Genomic DNA, 20034 nt, shown 5'->3' with positions numbered 1-20034 from the left:
GCGAGTGTCTCAACAGCCCCGGAGAGCAGCTGCGAAAAGTGACAAAGAGCTTCACAGATTTAAAGGTCACTGGAGCAATTTATCTAACACCCGTAAGCCAGGCCAGAGACTATCCGCAGGGTGGAGGTCTTAGCAACTGCCTGAAATAGACTCACAGAGGTGGACGTGGCAGCTTGTAGCTTCATAAATAAGGCCCAAAAAAGCCCAGAACAGGACACCACTGGTCATTACCTACAGCCCCAACTCAAACCCCTGCAATGCATCATTAAAGCCCTACAACCCATCCTTAATCAGGATGCCACACTCCAGAAGGCGCTAGGGGACAGGCCTGTTCTCTCCTACAGACAGACAACCTCCCAACCTTATGAGGATCCTCACCAACAGCCACAGTCTACACCGCAGGAACACCAGTCCTGGGACTTTTCCTTGCAACAAAGCCCGCTGCCAGCTTTGTCCACATATCTATTCTGGAGATCCCATCACTGGAGCTAACCGGGTTAGTCACAGAATGATGGGCACATTCTCATGTTCCCCAACTAACATCATATTTGCCATCATGTGCCAACAATGCCCAGATGCTTCGTATATTGGACAGACTTCACACTCTCTCAGACAAAGAGTTAATGGGCACAAAACAGACATCAAAACACTCCTGATCCACAAACCCGTTAGCCAGCACATTAATGGACTGGGCCCTTCTGTTAATGACTTAAATTTGCGTCTTACTGAAGAGGAATTTTCACAACAGTCTTGAGAGAGAGGCTGCTGAACTTTCTTTTATATTCATATTCAACACATTAACGTGGTTTGAACGGGGATGGGAATTTTCTGGGTCATTACAGGGGCTTGTTTGCACACTTGGCTTAATCGAATTCTTGACTCCCTCTCCCCGGTTCTGCCCCTCTGCTCTCTGATTTGCTCACCTTGGTAATTTTTTTTCTGATTTCTCCACCTTGATTACTGTTTTTGGTTCACCAGACACCACACGACCTGGGAGCTTTCTCCACTGAGTCGTCACCCCCCTCGCCGAGATACTTGTGCCTTAAATATCGAGTCTGTTCTGGTGTGGCTATGGTCTGAAGAAGTGGGTTTGTCCCACGAAAGCTCATCACCTAATAAATTAGTTTGTTAGTCTTTAAAGTGGTACTGGACTGCTTTTTTGTTTTCACATGTAAGGTGACCGTGGCACCTTAAAGTCTGATGCGCTGATTAGGTCAGGAGTTTTTGTGGGTAAAACCCACTCCTTGAAATGTTTGGAGAAGGCAATTAGCATCCAGGGACCCACTATTCGGGTGTATTGGCGGAATGAACGACGAAGGAAGAGTCAAGAAAACGGTATTCCACATAGTGGACGGCTCGAATAGGAGAGGGAGACCCCACCGAGAATGGGCAGAGGATTTAGTAGATGGGTGCGGAGCTGGTCTGCAGGAGCTAAGCTGCTCTGCACAGGACAGGGAAAGGTGGAAGGAAATAGCGAAGGAGTTATCGGACACCAGCGGGCGCTGAGCCCAGGGTGGTTGTTGTTGCTGATGATGACCACGACCAGACACTTCTTCGGACGTTTGGAGAAGACAATTGGAATCCAGGGCCCCACGTCTTCAGATGATTGGAGAAGACGCTTAGAAGCCAGGATTTATGTAGTGGAGGATGTACGGGGAGGAAGGAAGGGAAAAGGGGTTACCCCTCACTAGCAGAACCGGTCGATGAAGCAAACTAAGTCAAGTCGGATGTGTCCCATTCCTGTGAGTATCACAGGCGGGGAAATTTTCCTGGTAACACACAAGATCGTTGCGATCTCTGCTAAGGCCTAATTTAAATGTGTCAAATTTACAAAAGGATTCCAAATCTGCTGTTCCCCTCTGTAATCGTGCAGTAAAATCCTTCTGTGGAAGAAGGGCTGTCCTACAAAAGAAGAAGAGGGTATCCTTCAGAAAGATGTCTTAGCTTAGCGGTGCTGGACAATGTTTCTCTCCGTAGCGAATAGATGCACGGCCCAACGAGAGCACTGTACGGTTTGTCAAAATGAAAGTGATCCACGCTCTGGTTTTGAAAACAAACGGCCCTTTTAGAAACCACATTCTTGCACATAAAAGGGTATTTTGGGGGAGGTTTGGAATCCAGAACATGCAACACCCTCCTCATTGCCTTTTATTTGTTTTCACAGCGGCAAAGGGCAAGAAATCAGGAGGGAGGCTGGGAGAGAGAAATAAAGATCCCTGAAAAATGAAAAAAAAAAAAAAGGGGGGAAATGGAAACGTTCCAAATAGGTTTCTAATAAAAATTTCCGCACATACAAATTGCAGAAATAGAACATTTCTGAACCTGCCAGGTGAAGACAGCGGGAGGCCCATAGCTTATGGACGCAGGTTTTGAATATGAATATGTGTCACTCGAATATGCTTTAAGCAAACTGTGGCGTGCAAGTTCTCACCGAAGGGCTCATAATCTCCTGACTGTGTGTATTCAGTTCGTGGGCTTGTGCCTTTCTACAGGTTCGAACTCTCTCTCTCAGCAACAGCTGGAGTCTGGCATGATTTGAGTTAGCTGTACAACCACCAATCTTGAGATCAGTTGATCATGGGCGTGGCCAAGTTTCCCGTGGTTCCCGAAAGTTTGTTTCCAGCCACCGGTTCTGGCTCTCTGTATTCAGTGGTTATTTAGCTCTAATTTACCCTTAAATACCTCCTCAGAGCCCTGCAAGCAGCGGAAGTGTTGGTGATATACTGGACAATATTGACCTTCTGCAGTCTGGCAAATTCTCTTGTCTGGCACCGGTCAGGTCCCGAGGCTGCCAGACTAGAGAGGTTCGACTTGTAGTATGTGAAGTTAGAAACAGGAAGTGTAAACCTGCTTATTAAGCTGGATCCTCTAGTGGAAGCCATTAGAGGTACCTAACGAACTGAATGGCCCGGTGCTCAAGACAAGGGTTTGTGAATAGCCTTTTTTTTCCGGTAAGCCTGGACTATGGTTGGTCCTGCTGAGACATGTGACCAGGCCACCTGACACTGGACCCCATTTTGTATGTAGTACTTTTCCCACGAGCAAGAGTGACTGGCGGGGGGAAAGCCAGGGGGGACACCCGTCATGTGACTCCCTCCCTCCCCCCCCAGCTTGTGGAAGAGCTCGGACAACCCACAACCACTCCAGGACTCACGCTCCCTGCCCCTGCTCCACCCTCCGCCGCCTGCCTTTATTCTGCCCCACTTCTCCTCCCCTACCCTGAGCAATGCAGCCGGGGGGGGGGGAGGGGAGAACCAGCACCCGAGGCTCAGCCCCCCCGACTCACCAGCAGCAGCCATAGCCCCAGCTAGCTCTGCTCCCCACTCTGCGGCGCTCTGTTTCCCCCCCAGTGAGTGCAAGGGCCGTCCCACCCCGCCCTTGAGCGACCTGCAGGCGGAGCTGCGTGGCTCCACGTCCCTCTAATTTTCCCCATCCCCATGCGAAATAAATTTTCTCACGCGCACCGAGGCCCACGCGGCCGTGCACCTCCTCTCTAAACACAGCGAGCGCTCGGCTCGTCAGCTGGGCGACGCCTGAATCTCGCCTGGGCGGCCGCCCAAAGATTCCAGCCCTGCTGGTTGCCCTCGCGGCTCCCAACCCCAGTGTGCACCCCTGAAATGTCACCCCTGGTTCCGTAGCCCCACCTGTACCTGGTCAGGGCTGAGCCCCATTGCTGGTGTTTCTGTCTGGGGTTCTCCCCCTACGGCCTGTCCACCGAGCGCACTGATGGGCCAGCCCATGTGACAATCCTCCGGGCCGTATCTATTGTGAGGCTGTGGTCCACATCAGACGCAGAGAGCTGCACAGCCGGCCCATGGTGATAAATCGGCTGCATTGGCTCAAGCAGCTTCTCGTTAAATAGACCAGAGAGGAAACAGTGGTGAAATGAGTCACCGAAAGTCACTCAGGCGGCCAAATGAATACACAAATCTAGGTCTGCTGAATTGCTTGTCTGTCTGTGAGGCAGAAGCACAGCCCCGCAGAGCATTAGGCCACCTGCCATAGGGCCTCACCTCACCCCATAACACGGCTCTGCTGCCGGCCGAGCAGAGAGTCGGGGAGGCAGAGAATACGCTCCGGTTCTGGAAGAGAGCCGTGGACCAAGAAAAATGGACCACAAATGTATGGCGGCACGTTTTGAGGGACTGGGAAAAATCCACGCCCCTGAGAGATGCAGTTGTCCTGGCCTAACCCCTAGTGTAGACAGTGCTACGTGGCAGAGGTGGAAAAAAATCCCCCAAAAGTTACTTGAGCAAGAGTACGGCTGCTTTGGGGGTGGAAATGGACTGAAAACTTACAGCAGCACATCTCAAGGGTGTGGGAAAAATCCACATCTCCCAGAGACGCAGTTGTCCTGGCCTAACTCCTAGTGTAGACAGTGCTACGTGGCAGAGGTGGAAAAAATCCCCCAAAAGTTACTTGAGCAAGAGTACAGCTGCTTTGGGGGTGGAAATGGACTGAAAACTTACAGCAGCACATCTCGAGAGTGTGGGAAAAATCCACCCACCCGAGAGACGCAGCTGTCCTGGCCTGAACCCTAGTGTAGACAGTGCTATGTGGAAAAGTCCCTCAGAAGTTATTTGAGTAAAAATGGAGCTGCTTTGGTGTAATTAAGTACAGCTTCCTGATATCCCTCTGGAAAGCTATTTGAGTCTCTCTCTCTCTCTCTCTCTCTCACACACACACACACACACACACACACACACACACACACTCATCACATCTTTGTACTCAAGCACCCAGAAGTGAAAGCAACTGCACTTTTGTTCAGGTAACTTTCCGGGTCCTTTCCCACCTCTGCCACACAGGAAGATGATTTCCGCCACACCTCCGGGACCACTTCTCCGGAGAAACCCTCCCGCTGCCGTCCCCATTGAAACGTGGCAGCCGGGTTGCTGCAGCCGTCCCTGGGCTGCGTTGAAACACGTACAGACCCAAGGTAGGCTGTGGGAACCCTCCCCACGGGGTTTTGCAGGCTCTCTGGCTGCGGGGCTTTTGCAAATGTCATTGCAGGTCTTAACACCTCTGCTAGCAACCGCGCTGTCCTGCTGGCCCACGGGATGTCTCAGGAAATCGTCCCCGGGCCTGAGCTGAGCAGCTGAGCAGGAAACCCTTCACGCCCACAGGTTATCAGCTCTGGCTCATCTCACCATGCCTGCCGCGTCCTCCTTCTCTGGCTGCTGCGATTTTCACGGTGGGGCACAGCTGGGCCTCCCGATGCTGTGGGAGGTGAGGCTGCAGACCGACTTTCGGGAGATGTGTCACAGTTTGAGGCCTGACGGACCCACTATGGTTTCTCATTTAACACCCTGGATAAGGTTATATGCAGATGAGCTGATGGTGGTGGAGGCTTCAGCAGATGTTACTGAACAAGCTCAGTTCGAAAGACTATAAAAGTGACCACACTGGATCAAATCAAAGTGCCATCTTCCGACGGTGGCCAACACCAGGGTCCCTCAGAGGGATGCACAGAACGCAGAAGCCTCACGGTTACATGTACACAGCAACGTTATTTCAAGAGGACAGCCCTTACTCTGAAATAACTTGGCTGTCGGCCACACAATGCAAAATCTGTTCTGGTCTGGCTCTGGTCTGAAGCAGTGGGTCTGTCCCACGAACGCTCACTACCTAATAAATCATTTTGTTAGTCCTCAAAGTGCTGCTGGGCTGCTTTCCTGTTGCGATCAAAAGAGCCGGGGGGGTTATCTGAAATTTTGTAAACCTCACGGCAGGAGGAAGACCACAAGAAGCCGTTTGGAAACGGGTCGAATGGGGTGCTGGTCAGACGTGGAACAGCGCTATTTTGAAATTGGCCTGCAACGGCTGTATTTTGAAATAAACCCTCTGGCTGCAGCTACGCTAGCAGGTTCCTTCGACAGTAACAGAGAGGGAGCTGCGCTAGTCTATATACTCTCAAAACAAGCAAGCAGCCCAGTAGCAACTTTAAAGACTAACAAAATAATTTATCAGGTGGTGAGCTTTCGTGGGACGGCCCCACTGCTTCAGACCACAGCCAGACCAGAACAGACTCAATATTTAAGGCACAGAGTTTTTCGAAAGCAGGGGGCTCTTTCGAAAAACCCAGTGGGTCAGTGCACCCCCCCCTCACCCTCTGCCACCCTGCGGCAGCCTGATCCCCACATCCTCCGCCACCCTGACCCCCCGCCACCCTGCAGCAGCCTGATCCCCCCTGTACCTCTGCCAGCCTGCGTCAGCCTGACTCCGCCCCCCAGCCAGCCCCATAACAGCCTGAGCCCTGCCTCACCTGCCCGCCAGCCCGGTAGATCTAACCCACCGCAGCCTGACCCCCAACTCACCGGACCACACCCCCAACCTTCAGCAGCCTGAAACACCCCCCCCCCACCCCACAGACCCAACCGGCCCCCAGGTTTTAACCCTCTCTCCCACTCGTGGGCCCAAACTGCCCCCAACCTTCCATCCTCCCCACAGCCCAAGATTCACTCACCTTTCCAAAGCAGCGCTGCCAGGTGCCGCTCCTTCGCCTTGTGCCTTGTTTCTAACCGGGACGTGGCCGACGTTAGCTTCCAGCCCCTGGCTCTTGCTCGGTCTTTCTGAGCGAGGTCCTCAGCCACCTCCCAGACCCTGTATTTCCTCCCTGGGCAGGGACTCGGTTCATGTCTCTTTCATCCCATGTAGCTGCAGCCCAGCTCTAGGAGCCAATCTGAGACTTTTACGGGTATTTTAACGAGAATTTTGTGCCCCTCTTCCGAGTTTTCGCCTACAGCCACGACGGATGCACCCACCTCTTGCAGGGGCTACCCCCTCGCTGTTGCAGTGATGCATGAGACAGCCTATGACACGTTACTGCAACGCGAGCGAGTAGATCCTGAAACAGACACACTCCCTCGCAGGGGGGTCCTATTTTATTTTTGGAAAGTGCAAATATGGGATGTCTACGAGAGAGCCAAAGTTCTCAGCGGGTCACTGCTCAGGTGATGCTGGAAGAGATGATCAAACACCGACAGCCGCCGTGGGCCCCGGGGTAAGGAGCGGTCGGGCCCAGAGCAGAAGGGAAGGGAGGAGGGCGTTCAGTCTTGGACTGTGGTGCTCGGCTGTGTAGAGGGGTCCAGGGGTGACAACCCCTTTCCCCTGTCAATGGGCCTGGTTAAATATAAAGAGTTAACACGTGTCCCAAAAAAGCCACCTGCCTCGTTACCGCTGGCTGGCTTGCGTGTGACAGAAGCCCTCTCCCAGAATGCCAGCAAGAGATGGCGCAGACACCACGCGACCTGGGAGCTTTCTCCACTGAGTCATCACCCGCTCTGCGAGGCACTCGTGCCTTGCTTCTAACTGGGACATGGCCGACGTTAGCTTCCAGCCCCTGGCTCTTGCTCGGTCTTCCTGAGTGAGTTTCTCAGCCACCTTCCAGACCCCTTATTTCCTCCCTGGGAAGGGAATCGTCTCTTGTCTCTTTCATCCCATGTAGCTGGAGCCAGTTGAGAAATAGAGGCCTGGGTTTAGCTCACCAGACAAGCCCTTGTCCTGGGTGCAGCCAAGTTTCCCAGAAAGTTTGTTTCCAGTCCTGGCTCTCAGTGTTCTGGGCTGTTATTGAGCTGGAATTTACCCCTGAATGTCTTCTAAGAGCCCAGGAAGCAGCAGAAGTGGTGGTAACGTGCTAGAAAATATGGACCTCCCACGAGCTGGCAAATTCTCTCGTAGAACAGCGACTTCACTCACCCCAGATGAGGTCTCAGTGCCTCTGGGTACTACACGCTCATCCGGCACCGGTCAGGTCGCGAGGCGGCCAGATGAGAGAGGTTCAACCTGCCCGTCGCAGCTGCTTACTCTTCCCCACGAACACGTGGTTTATCTCGACGCTGGAAACGGCCTCCACCGGCGCGCAGGCAGAGCCTGCCGTCTGCTGGTGACAAGCAGCTAAACCACAGAGCCAAGACAGAGCTAATTCTTTCCGAGGCGGGGGAGGCTGAATTGGCCGCTGCGGAGTTTTTTTGCTCTGCAATGGGATGGCTGAGTTCTGCCACGGTCACTCGTGGCTGCGAGGTGGGCAGAAAGGCAGTGGGTGGAGGAAGGGAAAGACACGCAGAGGTTGTGAACTGACGTGGCCATTTATGACATTATCGAGCTCCTGTTCAGAAATAGGCCTGTGAAGGTGGATATGCAGAAAAGAACGATGCTTTAGGCAAAATATGGGCTGAATTTCTCTAGCCCATAGTCTGGCAAGATTTTAGTTAGCCAGACAACCACTTCTCATGGGTGCAGCCAGGTTTGCTGTGGTCCCAGAAAGTTTATTTCCAGACACCGGTTCTCTCTCTATATGTCTGTGCAGTGCCCGGCCCGACAGGGCCCTGATCTCAGCCGGGGCAGGGACTGTCTCTCGCTGTGTGTCTGTGCAGCGCCCGGCCCGACAGGGCCCTGATCTCAGCTGGGGCAGGGACTGTCTCTCGCTGTGTGTCTGTGCAGCGCCCGGCCCGACAGGGCGCTGATCTCAGCCGGGGCAGGGACTGTCTCTCGCTGTGTGTCTGTGCAGCGCCCGGCCCGATGGGGCCCTGATCTCAGCCGGGGCAGGGACTGTCTCTCGCTGTGTGTCTGTGCAGCGCCCGGCGCGACGGGGCCCTGATCTCAGCTGGGGCAGGGACTGTCTCTCGCTGTGTGTCTGTGCAGCGCCCAGCCCGACGGGGCCCTGATCTCAGCCGGGCAGGGACTGTCTCCCCCTGTGTGTCTGTGCAGCGCCCGGCCCGACGGGGCCCTGATCTCAGCTGGAGCAGGGACTGTCTCTCGCTGTGTGTCTGTGCAGCGCCCGGCCCGACGGGGCCCTGATCTCAGCCGGGGCAGGGACTGTCTCTCGCTGCGTGTCTGTGCAGCGCCCGGCCCGACGGGGCCCTGATCTCAGCCGGGGCAGGGACTGTCTCTCGCTGTGTGTCTGTGCAGCGCCTGGCGCGACGGGGCCCTGATCTCAGCCGGGGCAGGGACTGTCTCTCGCTGTGTGTCTGTGCAGCGCCTGGCGCGACGGGGCCGGGACTGTCTCTCGCTGTGTGTCTGTGCAGCGCCCAGCCCGACGGGGCCCTGATCTCAGCCGGGGCTGGGACTGTCTCTCGCTGTGTGTCTGTGCAGCGCCCAGCGCGACGGGGCCCTGATCTCAGCCGGGGCAGGGACTGTCTCTCGCTGTGTGTCTGTGCAGCGCCTGGCGCGACGGGGCCCTGATCTCAGCCGGGTTTTCTAGGCACTACTGTATCATATACAATCACGTCACAGGACTAATGATCATTTAACACTCGGAAGACAATACTAGAATGGCTGTGAACAAAAAATATAATTTATTTACAAAAATAAACCTATCAAAGGGCCAGACCCCCCCCGGCCTGGCATGAAATGGCCAGAACTCCATTGGAGTCAACGGGCCCAGACCCCAAGTGGTGTAAATCAGCCTTCCGCCCCTCACTGTACTGGTGCGACCCGGATGCAGGCCCCCGGAGGATTTGTTAGCAGAAAGGAAGATGTGTTCGTCGTCCCCTGCACACGAGCGGAGGTCGCCGAGCCGATCGGCTAGATCAGCACAGCTGCCTTCTGGCAAATCCATCTAAAGTCAGTGTTGCAGATTTCAGAATGAAGCTCATTCTTCTTTACTGTAGCACAGCTGCGCTCGTCCGCCGGACCCAGTACCTTCAGTCTAAGACATGAAGGAGACAGTCACTATTCATGGGAACAGAGATAGTGAATAGCAGCTACTCTTTCTTACTTCACAGATACTGGGAATCCAACCACCATCTGTAGCCTTTCCCTAGGCAGGCTAATATATGAAAACAAGCTGGTATGTCTCAGTCCAGCCCTGGCGGAGTGATGCACGTATTCAGAAACTCACAGTGAAATAACCAATCAGAGCGGCCAAGGTTTGGAGCTGACGCGAAACAAACCTTGTTCGGCTTTTGAAACTTACATGAAAAGTTGCGTCAAGTTCCAATTTCAATGACAAAACAGGGCCGTTTTGATGACGCATCTCACTTTTTTCCTGCTTTTTGACCAGCTAAAGGCTAGTTGCCAAGACACAGTGTGCCCATATTCTTATGGAAATATACTTTAGAATATGAATATGCATAATCTGATACACTTTATGCAAAACGAGGCAGGTCACTTATCATGCAAGAGTAAGTAATTCCCGGAATGTGTATGCTCTGTGTGCATGTGTCTTTCTCGTGTGTGCAGTTCGGAATATGAACCTTAAACCTGTTTTCAATCTCGGTTGTCTTGTGAAAGTCATTAGTGGTACATAAGAAACTAAATGGCCTGGTGCTCAGGACAGTCATATGTAAATAGTCTTGTTTTCCTGTAAGCCTAAAAGTGGTTGGTTGTACATAGACAAGTGACCGTGAACCTGGCACTAGAAATCATCTGGCATTTTTCCAGAGGGGTGGGGAAAAATGGAAAAAGATGTCCCACTTTGGGAAATTTTTTCTTAAGTGACAAGAAGCAAACCACCATCCTCTTCAGCTGGCAGAAGCAGCTGGCCCCAGGTCAGACAAAATGGTCAGGTCTGGCCAGACAGACTTAACTGAGAAATTACGATCTGTAAGAATTTCTCGTGGTGTGCTCAGCTTAGCTGGCTCAGTTTGTTTATTTTATCTTAGTAACTTACTTCGATCTCTCTGTCATCACTTGCAAACACTTAAATTCCACTTTCTATGCTTATCACCACTCTCGTTCACAAACCTCATATACCGATGAAGACAGCTTAATCTGGGTTTTGAACCCATGTGACTGAGCCTTCCCAGAGTCGAGCTCTTCTCAGCGTCTGTCACTCTGCTGGGGTTAAAGAAGGGGGGCTTTTATCCCAGCTCTGTGCCTTGGCTGGAGAAGACCAGAGCGTCTTGCTCAGCTGGCCAGGGTGGTGGGGTGCCCCAGTGGCATGATCAGGTGACAGTCTCAAGGAGATCTGTGACCCAACCCCTCCCAGCTGGAACTTCATACTGTAAGATTTAGTGAGTGTAGCCATTGCCCCATGATCTACAGGGGGTTTGCTACTGACTTTAAGGGGGCTCGGGTTTTCACCCAGCGCATTTATTGCAGCTTGATGTAAAATACTAATCAGGAAACACTCACAGTGTTTGATTTAACAGGGAACCATCCACCCAGGTCCACTTCCGCCCTGGGGACGTGACGTTCAGTCCGATCCACACCTGATTCTGATCTTGCGTAATATTCTGTACGAACGCCTGGGAAATGAACAAGGGTCAGAGAGAACAAAACGTGGTGGAATTCTCAGGCTGTTTCCATCACACTGCAAAGGAGACCTGCTCTCTAGCTCGGCATTGATCATTAATATCGGTGACAAATCAGGCCCCAGCTGCAACGCCAATTACAAGTAAAGACGGCAAATAACCGTCCTGCTAATTAATAGTCGAGTTGGTCCTGCGCCCCTCCCCCAAGATTTAGATGCATGTTGTCTGTGCGCTGTGTGAAGAAAAAAAAAAATCCTGAGAATTTTTACTGACGTTCATTGGAATTTTTAGACAACCTGTGGAACTCCTCGCCAGAGGACGCTGTGAAGGCCAGGACTCCAACAGAGTTTAAAAAAAGAGCTCGATAAATGTTTGGAGGTTAGGTCCATAGATGGCTATTAGCAAGGGGTAAGGGATGGTGACTAGCCTTTTGTCGAAAGCAGGAGATGGATGGCAGGAGACAAATCACTTGATCATCGTCTTTGGTTCACCTCCTCTGGGGCACCAGGCATTGGCTACTGTCGGCAGACAGGACACTGGGCTAGATGGACCTTTGGTCTGACCCAGTATGGCCGTTCTCATGTTTTTTTATTTTTAAATGAAAATATTTTTGCAATATTTTTATGCAGGTTTTAAAAAACTGCAGCCGCAAGAGATAAGATGTAGCATTTCATCCCCGGCAAACAGCACCAGCTGTTATCTATCTAATGCATCTCATGCTCCTTCAGGATTCTGCCCTGAGTGAACAAACCCCGTGTAACATTGTTATACACCTGCTACCCAGCCGCCTCACCCCAGAAGTAGCTGCACCTCACCGAACAATTGCCAACCAGTTCCTGTCTGCTGTTTGAACCTCATATTTTCAGGTTCGTAAAAATGCTTTGGGGTCTGGGATTAACGTATGTCTTCTAATAGGTTTAGGCTTGGAAAGGTGAGATTTTATCGCTGCACGCACAAACACAGACGACAAATTATCCCCAAGGGCAAAACTCCAAATCGGCAGAGAGCTTAGTGGTTGGCCCATTGGCCATATTGTAGATACATCTCTGTTTTAACTATCATCAATAACCGTGGGCTCAGCGCCTGTTGGCGTGTGATGCCTCTCTCCCTATATCCTTCCATCTTTTCCTCTCCAGTGCGGAGTGGTTTAGTTTCCGCAGACAAGCTCTGCGCCAATCTACTACATCATCTACCCGCTCTCTGTGGGGGCTGCCTCTGCTATGTGAGCTGTCCATCATGCCGAACACCAGGGGCTTGATTTTTCATTCGTTGTTCATTCCGCAAATACGTCCAAATAGTTGTAGCTTCCGCTTTATAACCTTCTGCACCAGGTTCTCCGCTGGCTGTATCTTCCTAAACACATCAAGTATCAGAGGGGGAGCTGTGTTAGCCCGGACCAGCAGCTGATGAAGTGAGTCTGTGCTCACGAAAGCTCATGCTCAAAACTTTTCTGTTAGCCTATAAGGTGCCACAGGAGCCTTCGTTGCTGTTTCTAAATATGGAGTTTTTTAGATATTGTCAAGTCATTTTATGTACCATTGTATTAAGCCCTGTTCTATAGAAATTTAGTTCTATTTTGTAGAACCGTTCCTAGAAGTAGAGAAGGTAAAGACAAAACTTTCTGGGCCCTCTCTTTTTGATTGCCCTGTGGAGTGAATGAGGTGTGAATGGAAAGGCCTGGGAGACCAGCACCTCCAGGTCTGGAGAAGGTAGATCCAAGCCCAGAGGGAAGAACAATGGAGCCTGTGAAGTGAGCCTGTTGAAAGAAGACTGGACGTATGGACCCCTTGGGAGCCACCAGCAAGTGCTGCCTTTGGAAGAAGAAGGGGCTAAATGCCTATTCTTTAGGCCGCTCTCCCAGATGCTGCATCTGCATGAGCCGGCTGCCTTGTGGCAACCCGCCTGCGAGAGAGGCCTGTACAAATGGAAGCGTCTTGCACAGGGACCCCGGGTTTTGTCAGCACCGATCCGGATCGGCAGAAGCCCGGCTCCGCCCCTCCCTCAGCTAACTCACCCGGCCCGTGCAGTTATGGGGGGCAACTATTGGTAACAGCAACAAGACAGGAGTGTGCTTGTGTGTGTGTGTACAATGGCAATGGGATATATCATATGCATATGATAGTGTTGATCGCTATAGGTGTATTTCCAAGACATGCAGCATTCTGCCTTTTCCCTGCAGAGATCCCATGCAGAGCTCTTCAGGACAACCCAGGGTTGGGGGTTCAAAGCAAGAATGGGCAGCAGCCCGAAAGAGCGAGGCACATTTTAATAGACCTTTGCATTCCTATGTGTCGTGGTATCACCCTGTAGCTTTCTAATCGGTTTGTTATTTTGTATAGTCCTTCCTACCGGCGCATTATCCTTTCTATCGGCGATTTTGCATTCATCAGACGCTTTGTACCAGATTCCATATTGGACCTAAAACTCCACTTTAGTCTTGTATGAGCCTGTAAACCTTGTGCTGCCTGCGGGCAAGATGCCTCTGGAAGTGTGAATGGGGATGCTTAGAGAGTTGCCCTCTGGACAGCAAAGACTTGGTGGCTGAAGAACAATGAGAACTGGGCTCTACAGCAGTGACCCACCCGGCGAGGAGGATCAAGTCCCATCTGTAGGTGATGAGTCACACGGAAACCTGGGCCAGGGGATAGGATCAAACCCATCTGCCGTTGACTGGCGACTCGTGGTGCCTGGGGCAGGGGGACGGAACCAGAACCGTGGACTAAGAGCTATAAAAGACGTGTGCAGCGCGACAGGGTTGGGATCCTCCTCTCGTTTTCTGACGCAGCCGGTCTTTGCCCACGAAAGCTGATGCTCCAAAATATCTGTTAGTCTCTAAGGTGCCACAGGACTTCTTCTTGTTCTCAGAGCTACAGACTAACATGGCCACCTCGCTGATTCTTCTCGTCTTCTCAACGCCAGAGCGTTGATCCGGATCAACAGAACCTGGCTGGACACTCACCTGTAATCCACCTGGCCAATGGATTAGGGTGAGCAACCTTTGGTAACGATAAGCAACCACAAGACAGAGTGTGTGTGTGTGTGTGTGAGAGAGAGAGCAACCTTTGGGAACTATAAGCAACCACAAGACAGGGTGTGTGTGTGTGTGTGTGTGTGCGCGCGCAACTTTTGGTAACGATAAGCAACCACAAGACGGTGTGTGTGTGTGTGTGTGTGTGTGTGTCAGAGAGAGAGAGAGCGCAAACTTTGGGAACTATAAGGAACCACAAGACAGGTGTGTGTGTGTGTGTGTGTGTGTGTGTGTGTGTGTGTGTGTGTGTGTGTGTGTGTGTGTGTGAGAGAGAGAGAGAGAGCGCGCGCGCAACCTTTGGGAACTATAAGCAACCACAAGACGGGGGGGTGTGTGTGTGTGTGTGTGTGTGTGTGTGTGTGTGTGTGTGTGTGTGAGAGAGAGAGAGAGAGCGCGCGCGCAACCTTTGGGAACTATAAGCAACCACAAGACGGGGGGGTGTGTGTGTGTGTGTGTGTGTGTGTGTGTGTGTGCGCGCGCTCGCGCGCGCCTCTGAGTAAACGATGTGTATTATAAGCATATACCAGAACGGTGCTGTACTCTGAATAAACGCGGCATGCTTGCCTCGTGCTTCTGAAAAGATCCCGGGTGCTTCTTATAGGCGTAGCAATCGCCGCGGCTGCTTTGAGGAGTCCGATCGTGGGACCTTGTCTCCTCGCGTCCCACGACCGTGAAAATTTAAAGCAACGGAAAATTCCCCCGGAGCATCAGTTTGCACAGGTGCAAATGGAAACGGACTGAAAATTTCAAATAATTAAAATAAGCAGGAGCTTCTCCCGAGAAATTCTGGAAGCCCCCGAACGCCTGAATCTGTGTCAGTGTTTTCTGGCAAAAAAACCAATCACTGCTGCCCGGAAAAATAAAAAGGGGGATTTGGGGGGATCTGCTCTAACTACTGCTGAGAGGGTGAAGTTTCGCATGTTCTTTACCATCTCTTCCAGGTCCTGGATGACCAGCAGCTGAGATCTCCTCCAAGCGCAGTCCTCATGGCTCCTGTTCCAGCTTTTAATGTCCTTCGCCAGCCAGTAGCACTTGTCCCTGTGTGGCACCCAGTACCTGGGGCAGAGTTTGCACCCAGAGCTCTCTGGACGGGGAACGGGACAGTTACAACTCATGGGGCTGATGGATCAAAGAGCTGCCACCTGCCCCCCGCCCAGAGACCCAGGGAGCCCAGGGGCCAGGCAGAGCGAAGCCAGGTCAGAACGTCAGTCAGGGTTTTCAGTCTGTGCCGACCCCAACAACGCAAGGGGACGCTGCAGAGGACGGGCCAGTCCCCCCTCACAGCCACTGCTGGCCCCGGCCAGGGTTAGGTTATCAGAGATCCAACGGGGGCCACTGAAGACCACAAGGCACCAGCGTAGAGCGAGGGGGCGTTACGCTGCAGCGGGTCGGTAGGGAGGAAACGAACGTCAGCCAAAGCTGGGCCTGATCTCAGCCGGGGCAGGGACTGTCTCTCGCTGTGTGTCTGTGCGGCGCCCGGCCCGACGGGGCCCTGATCTCAGCCGGGGCAGGGACTGTCTCTCGCTGTGTGTCTGTGCGGCGCCCGGCCCGACGGGGCCCTGATCTCAGCCGGGGCAGGGACTGTCTCTCGCTGTGTGTCTGTGCGGCGCCCGGCCCGACGGGGCCCTGATCTCAGCCGGGGCAGGGACTGTCTCTCGCTGTGTGTCTGTGCAGCACCCGGCCCGACGGGGCCCTGATCTCAGCCGGGGCAGGGACTGTCTCTCGCTGTGTGTCTGTGCAGCGCCCGGCCCGACGGGGCCCTGGTCTGAGCCGGTGCCTCTAAATGATTTCTTGTAACCCAGAGGGGCTGTTGCTGTGTATTTGCGCCACCCCTCTAATACACATATCAGCTAAAGAACTATAACCTCGGATTACACCCTTCTGCAAGAACTGCCCCCGGCCCCAGCCCCTTAGGGACACCCTGGGGGTCCCTGCCGAGGCCGTCGGTTCCTGGCGACCTTCCCGAGCTCGAGAACATCGGGCCGGGCTGCAGGAGGGTGGGAAGGTGTCCCTGGTGTATCTGAATGTCTCAGCGCATCGCAGCGAGGCTGAGCGACAGGCTGGGCCCAGGCAGCCCCGGGGTTACCTGCCGAGCCGTTCTCCTCCTCGCACAAGTGCTCCTTCAAGCAAGCTCGGAAATCCTCCCAGCAAGCGGCTGTTTTTTGGTGGCTTTCACATGAGCCGCTCCTCCTCCCGGTCTGTGGGGCGGCTGGTGGGGGGCGAGTCTGGGACAGGGGCAGGTAAACTTCTGGAGAAAGAGAAGCGAGAGATTGGAAAAGATGGGGACAGGCTCCAGATGGGGTGGGTGAGCACTGAATTTTTATTTTCCCCCGTTGGGGCTCCGCCTCCTCCTCTGAGGCCCCGCCCTCACCCCACCTCCTCCTCCAAGGCCCCGCCTCCTTCTGTGAGGCCCCGCCCTTGTCCCGCCTCCTCCCCCTAGGCCTCCCTCCCTCTTCACTGCTCCCAACCCCACCTTCTTTCCCCTCCCCACACCCGCTGGGCCTGGGCAGCCAGTGCCAGGGAACCAGTTTGGCGAGTGGGTGCTAAGCCCCCTTCTTCTGTGGATGCCTGAGCCCCACAGCTCCCATGGGAGCAGCACCTCGGGCTCCCTTGGAGTCAACAGGCCAGATGCCCGCGGGTGTCCACCAGGGTCCCCGCCTATTTTTTCCCCATCCGTGGCTCGATGCTGCTAACCTTGACTGCCTTCTGAGAGGCCGCCCAAGGGCTCAGCTTCCCGGGAACGCTGGCGTTTCCCACCCATCGCCCACAGGAGCCAGATCGGCCATTTAAATCCAGGCCACGCTGGCGCTTCCTAGCCGCCGAGAGCCAGGCCTCGCTGTCCCCATCTCTCCTCTTTAAAGGCTAGCGGAGACCATGGGGATAACCTTCCCGCCCAGAGGACGCCGAGGAGTCCTGGGGCGCCTTCGAGACTTAACAGATAGTTCAGAGCATCGGCTTTCGCGGGCAAAGATGCATCTGACGAAGGGGGTGTTTGCCCGCGAAAGCCGATGCTCTGAAATATCCATCTGTCTCTAAGGCGCCCCAGGACTCCTCGCTGTTCTCGCGGCTCCAGACTCCCTCCGACACGTCCCGCCCAGACTCGCCGCCCTGGGCTACTCACCCAGCACAACCAGCAGGATCACGGCTCCCAGCAGGACGACGTTCCCGGCCCAGCCGGCCCTCAGCGCCGTCCGATGCCAAGGCGGGCACGGGGGACGTGCTGCGAGGATCAACGTGGTGGGAGAAGGTGGCACCGCGCTGGCCGAGCTGGGGGAGACCGGAGCTTGCGGTTCGCCTGCTCCCGTTGGATTCTTCCCAGGTGCCGCCCCTCTGCGTGGACGCGGCCGCGGCCGCCTGGCCTGCCCGCAGCTCTTGCCTGGCAGTGGGAAGGAGGGTTAGCTGAGCGAGCGTCAGGCTGCAGCCTCAGAGGCGGGGGCGGAGAAGGCGCAGCTCAGGAAACCCACCGCCGGAAGCGTGGGGGGGCGGGGGTGAAGGTGTGTTAACAACAGAAGGGCAGCGTTGCAGCCCAGCCGAAGGGGAGGAAAACCCCGAGAGCAGCGGTGAAGGGAGGTTCCGGCATGTGCTCCCCCAAGTCCCCCTCCACCCCACAGCCCTTACCAGGTCAGGCGAAAGGTCCATCTCGCCCAGCATCCCGTCTGCCGACAGTGGCCGGTGCCAGGTGCCCCAGAGGGGGTGAACCGAAGACAACGATCAAGCCACTTGTCTCCTGCCATCCATCTCCAGCCTCTGCCAAACAGAGGCCAGGGACACCATTCCTACCCCTGGCTAATAGCCTTTTATGGACCTGACCTCCAGATCTCGCTCTTCTTTAAACTCTCTTACAGCCCTGGCCTTCATGGCCTCCTGTGGCGAGGAGTTCCACAGGTTCTCTCTGCGCTGGGTGAGAAAGAGCCTTCTTTTGTTAGTTTCAAACCTGCTGCCCGTTAATTTCATTGGGCGTCCTCTAGTTCTTGTATTATGGGAACAAGTCGAGAACTTTTCTTTACCCTCCCTCCCCACACCGCTCAGGATTTTATAGACCTCTACCGTATTCCCGCTCAGCCTCCTGTGGGACCTGTTCCAAACCCCTAAGTATGTTAGTTGCCCTTTTCAGTGAGGCTGTTCTCAGTGGTGGCGGACGGCAGAACAAGGAGCAATGGCCTGAAGTTACAGAGGGGGAGGTGTAGGTTGGATATTAGGACAAACTCTTTCCCCAGGAGGGTGGTGAAGCGCTGGGATGTGTTACCTAGAGAGGTGGTGGAATCTCCACCCCTAGAGGTTTTTAAGTCCCAGCTTGACAAGGTCCTGGCTGGTTAGTGGGGGTTGATCCTGCTTGAAGCAGGAGGCTGGACTTAGATGACCTCCTGAGGCCCCTTCCAGCCCTGGGATTCTGTGATTCCGTGATCCCCCTCGTGCATTGCTTGTCCTGTTGTTTATAAGCACGACAGCAACAAAAATTTATTTCAGCCTCCCCCAACCCACCCCCCAGCACAAAACCCCCACCTGGCAGATTGCACTCACCGGGACGCTGCATTTCAGCCGACTCACCTCCGGGCAGAGAGCCCACCGGGACGTTTTCATAAAGACAGTCTCTTTCGTCAGCCATGGCCGGGGCAACAGGCGGGGTGGGAGCTGCGTGTGAAATCACCACCCCGGCTGTGTCTGAGCGGAGGTGACCGACAACTCTTCTAACAGATCTGTGCTGAGACCTGCCACCTTCTCACCGCCGCACCGGCTTTGGGGAACGGCTGAATAGTTCGCCCCTTCCCCCCCGCTGCTCTTTCCCAAAGGGTCGACTCCGATGCAATGAGGATCCTAATTCACTTAGGCAGCAAATTCCAGCCTGGAGCCAAGCAGTGCCTGTGTCAAGGGTCTTGTGTTTCGAACCCGCCCCGCCGCTCGTTGCCTGAGCTGGTCTTGAAGGCAGCTGCCCACCAAACCCAGCTGTTAATCTGTGGTGCTTTCTGAGCTGGAGGAGGAAATGAGCTCACAAGGAGGGTGGGTGGGCGGCTTTCCATCCAGAGGCTGTCACCCTAATGAGTTGCTTTCCGCAGCAAGCAGCTGCTTTCCTGCAAAACTTTGGACAGTCCATCTGCAGGCCAAACAGCCCCCCTCCAAAAAGAAGGGGAGATGGATATTTTTGGGGTGGGGAGGTTGCCGAGGCTGTTGAAAATTTCCATGGAAAATGTTGAAGAAATGGTGAAAAATAATTATTTCCATCAACATTTTTCTTTGCGGGGAAACAACCAGCAGTTCATAGAATCCGAGGGCTGGAAGGGAGCTCAGGAGGTCATCGAGTCGAGCCCCCCGCTTCAAGCAGGATCAGCCCCCACTAAGTCATCCCAGCCAGGACTTGGTCATGCTGGGACTTAAAAACCTCCAGGGATGGAGATTCCACCACCTCTCTGGGCAACACATTCCAGGGCTTCACCACCCGCCTGGGGAAAGAGTTTTTCTTAATATCCAACCTACACCTCCAACTCTGTGACTTCAGCCCATTGCTCCTTGTTCTGCCGTCTGCCACCGCTGAGAACAGCCTCTCGCCAGCCTCCTTAGAGCTCCGCTTCAGGAAGCTGAAGGCTGCTACCAAATCAGCCCTCACTCTTCTCTTCTGCAGAGCCAATCAGCTCAAATCCCTCAGCCTCTCCTCACAGGTCTTGTGCTCCAGCCCCCAAATCATTTTCGTTGCTCTTCGCTGAACCTGCTCCAGCAAATCCACCTCCTTTTTATACTGGGGGGAGAACTGGACACAATATTCCAGATGTGGCCTCACCAGTGCTGAGTAACTTCTGTAGATCTGCTCGAAATGCT

The 20034-nt window shown here is 54.0% G+C and overlaps 1 protein-coding gene across 2 annotated transcripts; it reads right to left on the bottom strand.

The window, feature by feature from the left end:
- Nucleotides 1-9290: 9290 nt before the first annotated feature.
- Nucleotides 9291-19173, bottom strand: LOC142024645 (killer cell lectin-like receptor subfamily B member 1B allele C). Of its 2 annotated transcripts, none has more exons than XM_075016793.1 (6): nucleotides 18772-19173; nucleotides 17345-17599; nucleotides 16310-16471; nucleotides 15153-15307; nucleotides 11077-11189; nucleotides 9291-9649 (listed from the first exon to the last, which is right to left on the bottom strand). In XM_075016793.1, exons 1-6 carry the CDS (start codon nucleotides 18827-18829, stop codon nucleotides 9526-9528), a joined length of 867 nt encoding a protein of 288 aa, XP_074872894.1. In that variant the 5' UTR covers nucleotides 18830-19173; the 3' UTR covers nucleotides 9291-9525. The 2 variants fall into 2 exon arrangements, with proteins under 2 accessions (XP_074872894.1, XP_074872892.1); XM_075016791.1 differs by having other exon boundaries at nucleotides 18745-19172.
- Nucleotides 19174-20034: the final 861 nt, after the last annotated feature.

This window comes from Carettochelys insculpta, chromosome 22 (genome assembly GCF_033958435.1).
Source record: "Carettochelys insculpta isolate YL-2023 chromosome 22, ASM3395843v1, whole genome shotgun sequence".
Taxonomy (NCBI): domain Eukaryota; kingdom Metazoa; phylum Chordata; order Testudines; family Carettochelyidae; genus Carettochelys; species Carettochelys insculpta.
Note: the sequence above shows the minus strand (reverse complement) of the source record. Positions and strands in the feature narration are given on the sequence as shown.

What these genes read in the sequence shown, in the direction of transcription:
- LOC142024645 (XM_075016791.1), bottom strand. Translation starts at nt 18,829, where the DNA reads ATGGCTGACGAAAGAGACTGTCTTTATGAAAACGTCCCGGTGGGCTCT. An exon ending in GGAGGAGAACGGCTCGGCAG is followed by an intron (nt 15,308 to 16,309) that starts GTAACCCCGGGG and finishes TTCCCCGTCCAG; the next exon opens with AGAGCTCTGGGTGCAAACTC. An exon ending in TCCAGGACCTGGAAGAGATG is followed by an intron (nt 11,190 to 15,152) that starts GTAAAGAACATG and finishes TTCATTTCCCAG; the next exon opens with GCGTTCGTACAGAATATTAC.